At 54.3% G+C, this 5,059-nt stretch overlaps 2 protein-coding genes across 2 annotated transcripts in view; one reads left to right on the forward strand and one right to left on the reverse strand.

Moving 5' to 3' along the window:
• LOC109380890 (NKG2D ligand 3-like) overlaps positions 1-1,292 on the reverse strand; it is a 17,841-nt gene extending 16,549 nt beyond the window's left edge. The window contains exon 1 of the mRNA XM_019638956.1: positions 754-1,292. Coding sequence (XP_019494501.1) covers positions 754-850 — 97 coding nt within the window. The 5' untranslated portion in view covers positions 851-1,292. The remainder of the gene's footprint in view (positions 1-753) is intronic.
• A 1,095-nt stretch (positions 1,293-2,387) lies between these two features.
• Positions 2,388-5,059, forward strand: part of LRP11 (LDL receptor related protein 11) — a 46,966-nt gene continuing 44,294 nt past the window's right edge. Inside the window, exon 1 of the mRNA XM_019638913.1 lies at positions 2,388-3,369. Within this exon, the coding sequence (XP_019494458.1) occupies positions 2,745-3,369 (625 nt within the window). The 5' untranslated portion in view covers positions 2,388-2,744. The remainder of the gene's footprint in view (positions 3,370-5,059) is intronic.

A 5,059-nucleotide genomic window follows, 5' to 3' on the forward strand; every position in this document is an offset into this window, starting at 1 on the left:
TTGGGCCAGTGGGGCGGCGTCCTCCACAGCTGGACTGAGGAGCAAGACAGCAGCGGCTTGTCTGTTCCCCTTCCCCTAATTCCCCAGCCCTGTTCCCATCCCCCAATTGCCCAATAAAAATCTTAAAAAAAAAAAAAGACTGCATTATGAGCTGCTGTGGGGAGTAGTCCTAAGGGGAAGTAGGATTGGCTAGAGCCTGGGGCTGCATGGTTAGGTGATCAGCTGGCAGAACCCGTTCAGTTCAAGGGTGGACGGCAGTGGGATGATGGAAGGTTTGTGTGGGAAAGCTGTATGTGCACAGTAGGGGCATATGGTTATTCTTGGAACGCGACACTGTGAAAATGCTCCCGTGCTGACGCCGGGAGTCCCGGGACTCAGGCCCCCACTTCCAGAAGCGCGGGGTGGGGGTGGGGGTGCTTCAGCAGAATTTCCTGCTGTGCCCTCTCTCCCTCCCTTGTTCTCCCTGTCCCCTCTCCCCCACCCCCAAATTTACCCAACATCACTTTTTCTCCCAAGCGGCCTCTTTTTGGTCCTTCTTCTTCCCAGGATGGCGACAATCGGCCCCTTAAGCCACCAAAGCAGAAACGAGCCCAGAGAGGACTGAGGAGGGGGCGGCGACGCACCTGGCGGGAAGGTTCGCGAACCCCTGTGGGCACCGCGTCCCCATCTCTGGTCTTAATGACCCCCACCTCCTCCTGCCTCCCTCCTATCCCATTATCCCAACGCCCCTCTGCATGTTTCATCCCAACTCACCGCCGTGCGCCCAGAGACAGTGCGCTGCCCAGGTACAGTCCCACAGCAGAAGCAGGACCAGGAGAACAAGACTGAACTGAGAGCCCGCACGCACCATCACGACCGGGAGCCAGAGTGCGAAACAGCTGAGACCGGGAGGCGAGTCCGCTGAAAGCAGAGAAAGTGTTCTTTCCGTCTTCTTTTCCCCGGAGCCGGTTTTCGCTCTACACGCAAGGAGCGAGACCTCTACAGGCTACTTGGAGGGAAGTGCAAACCAAGAGGGCGGGAGAAGGGGTGGAATAGGCTGGCATCGTAACTTCTGAAGCAACTTTGGGCGTGGCTTCCTGGCCCCGCCTCTCCTCTTTGCGCCTGCGTCCGCCCCGCCCTCCCTGCAAAGTTCGGCTACTTAAGTGTGGCCTGTGAGGCTGCATTTCCATCCGCGGCCGCTTCCGCCACACCTTTACTGAGTGCCTCGACCTCGCGCTCCACTCTGACACCACTAGCACCACCACCACCACCACCACCACCACCTCCCCTCCTTCCCTGCTACCACCCCACTTGTGAGGAAATGAGAGCCCAAACTATTGGGAACCGAGGAGTCAGGACAGGGGGATTCCCCCAGCGTCTCAATCCAGTCACCCACAAACAACCCCTTTGCCTACTCTGCTCAAATGACTTTCCCACACAAACCCTCCAGCATCCCCACAGCCCCCCACCCTTGAACTTCCCCCACAGGCTCTGCCAGCTCATTCTAACCTGCAGCCCCAGGGGTTCACTTCACCAGGCACATCTCAGCCACTTCCCTCACCCCTCGCTGCTCCCCACCTCAGCTCAAATAAAATAAAGACATGTCTGTTGTGATTTAAAAAAAAAAAGAAAGAATATACAATTCACAATGTTCAAGCAATCGAATCAAAAAATTTCTGAACATGCTAAAAAGCAAGAAAATGTGATCCATAATCAGGAGAAAAATAAGCCAAGTGAAACTGACTGAGAAGAGGCAAAAGCTGCTCCCAGGCAGCTAGAACTCTCCAGTGTAGCCTCCACTGGGCAGGACATTTTCACATACCTTATTATGTCATTTAAAACACAAGTCCTCTCGATCTTACCCGATCTAAGCTGAAGGCCTCTCTTCATGCTGTAGAGATAACTCATCAGGTCCCCATAATTGGCTGTGTTCAGATTTCTGGTTGTGTATGTGGAAATCTGAGTGAATGTGGCTACTGATTTTTATATTTTTCAACCGCACTGCCCACCCTTTGCTACTCAAGTACAGCATCTCGGGAACCTAAAGTGGAATAATCAGGGACGTTGAAGGTGAAGGACTGATGATGGTGTCTGGTGGTTCATTTGAGCTAGTGCGTGTGTCGGGACCAGTCCCTGAAATCACAAGGATTTGTGAGAGCCCGGTTCCCCAAGAGCTCATGCCCCCTTTGAACTGACACCCTGAGCAGGCCTGGCTTGTTATAAAGGACAGTTGGCTTTGATATAAACCCTGTCCAAACTGGAAGGGCCGCTGGCGAAGAACCACACACAGCCCAGCACTCCAGGAGTTAACTCGCTCTCAAGGGTTACTTGCTTTCCCCGCCTGAAGCAGAGGGTGGGGCGGAGGGCGGAGCCTCGAGCGGAGGGCGGGCCTGGGCGGGGCTTGACGCGCCTCCGCCCGCCCCGACAGCTGTTCTCAGCCTCAATCCCGGTGCTGATCTTCTAGGAAACCGCCTTGTGAGCACGGAGCGCGCCCCGGGTCCCCGCAGAGAAGCGCGGGCGCGCTGGGAAGCCCCCGGAAAGGACCAGGAGCAGTGACAGGCCATGCCTCCCGCTGCTGCAGTTTCTGTCCTCGACCGCGAGCCCGCGGCTCTGGGGGCGCAGCCAGGCCCCGGAGAGACAGCATTTTGAGGCGCCAGGGCCTCCGCCTGCCGCGACCGCGCAGGAGGGGCACAGGGCCCAAGCTCGCCTGCAGTCCTTGCTTTCTGCGGCCCCGCCTCGGCTCGCTTCATCAGCTGCCGGCCGCCATGGCTTTCGCAGCCCGGGAGAGCCCGACGCTGCGCGGGCTGCTGTTGCTTTGCCTGTGGCTGCCGAGCGGCCGCGCCTACGCACCGCCATCCCAGCCGCTGTCAGAGCTGCACTCGCAGCTCTCGGGCGTGGAGCAGCTGCTGGAGGAGTTCCGCCGGCAGCTGCAGCAAGAGCGGCCGCAGGAGCTAGAGCTGGAGCTGCGCGCCAGCGGCGGGCCACAGCAGGGCTGCCCGGGCCCGGGCGGCGGCGGCTACAGCACCATGCCGGACGCCATCATCCGCACCAAGGACTCCATCGCGGCAGGCGCCAGCTTCCTGAGGGCGCCGGCAGACGTGCGGGACTGGCGACAGTGCGTGGCGGCCTGCTGCTCCGAGCCGCGCTGCTCCGTGGCTGTGGTGGAGCTGCCCCGGTGGCCCGCGACCTCGGCCACCGCGCTTGGCTGCTACCTCTTCAACTGCACCGTACGCGGCCGCAGAGTCTGCAAGTTCGCGATGCATCGCGGCTACAGCAGCTACAGCCTCAGCCGCACCCCGGAGGGCGGGCAGCAAGGCCTAGAAGCTGGCTTCGGGGCCACCGCTCGGGCCTCGCCTCGGCTGGGTAAGCATGCCACTGAAGGCCGCCGGGGTCAGAACGCTTGGGTTGCTGTCCTTGCACCTGATGGGTGTCTGCATCTATAAGACGCCCCACACACACACACACACATACTTCCCCACCCCCGCAGGACCGCTGTGCTCTCCTCAGCTAAGTCGGAAACGAAACACCCTTGTTCAAAGTTATCTTAGTTGCGTGCATCCAGAAGAGTGGCTTTCATTTCCTAATCTTAGGGTTAGTTTTTGGGGGGGAAAAAAAAAAGTCCCTGTAGATTGAGCAGAAGCAGGCCTACTGGGCCTGCAATTTTTCTAGTCTTGGGGATAGAGGCTGATGTGAGAGGATTCATGGACATTCAAAAAATTCAAAGCAACAAATAACGTTTATTTTAGTCTCATGTTTTTATAAGACAAGATTTGTGTCAAGTAATTGCCAAGAGCAAAATGTAATTACTTCCCAATCAGATTGCTCATAACACACCTTTTCTTAGCTTGGCTCCCAACCCCTGATTCCACCTACTGTTGCTTTCATCAGACACAAATGGGAAAGAACATGTGTCAGCTATTTTTGAAGTGACTCCAACTGATTTCCATTAACTGTTTCCCTTTCACAGAATGAAAAGAAGGGACTTGATTTTAGTTGAAAATAAGAAAGTTTAAGGCACATCCCTTTTTAAAAAGAGCTAAAGATGATGCTTTTCATCTGATGGTTTTACTTTCTGCAGATGTTCAGAATGAGAATCAAGAGACGTAAGAGGAGGCACAAAAATTTGTAGCAATTGGAGATTGAGATCACTGAGGGAATAAAATCTTGATTGGGCCTGCTTGTGGTCAGCTCAGTATGTTTGATCTCACCGTATTGCTGTTTGACTTATGATAACAAGAATGATGTCATAGCAAGATTAGAGGGAGTAGCCTCAGCCAGTTCAGAAATCTGGAGTGTCCATGACCTTCAGTTCCAATGAGAAGGGTCTGGAAATCTGTGTGCGCAATGCCTACCCATCTCCATCCAAGCAGAGGCACAGAATCTCAGAGGAGCAGACATCAAAGGTCACCCAGTGACTGCCTCAGCTTGGAGGGAGACACTGGGAAGGACCCCAAAGTTTTCTCAGTGAAGTGAGGGCAGGAGGCACTTTTACTTGGATCCCACCAGCATCCCTGAGCCTGCCCCATGGCTGTTACACATACATCGTTCCTCACTGTCGAAACACAGACCCAGCAGCAAAAACACCCCAAACCCTTTCCCTCAATCGCAGTGCACACCGACATTGCCAAAGGGAGCTTTCCTATAAGCCACGGGAAACCAAAATAAACAAAGACAAAGCATGCCCGTGGAAATTTTTTAAAAGTTTAGTTTACTAATAGAAGTTTCCAAGTCATTTCTTCTTTTATTTCTTTGCCCTAGGAGTTTGTCATGGAATTCAGTTTTGTAGATGTTTAGGGATGAAAATAGGTGACCCCTTGGGTTGGTCCTCATTCTGGAAAAACACTGCCATGCTCACACTTCTTCAATGCCCAGCAACATGGAAATGTGAAAGGGTGCAGCTCAGGCCAGAGGCACCCTCATTCCTCTCTACAGGTAGGGCAAAGGTGACCCTATCCAAAAATCCTGTGTTTTCCCTGCCCAGATGCTTCACCTTATCAAGTTCTTTATGCTTCTGAGACTACTAAGTTTTTTCTTCTTGAATATTTTTTTTCCTGTGGAGCTGGAGGCTAAAGGAGTGCAG

Source organism: Hipposideros armiger, unplaced genomic scaffold, assembly GCF_001890085.2.
Source record: "Hipposideros armiger isolate ML-2016 unplaced genomic scaffold, ASM189008v1 scaffold_41, whole genome shotgun sequence".
Classification (NCBI taxonomy): Eukaryota; Metazoa; Chordata; class Mammalia; order Chiroptera; family Hipposideridae; genus Hipposideros; species Hipposideros armiger.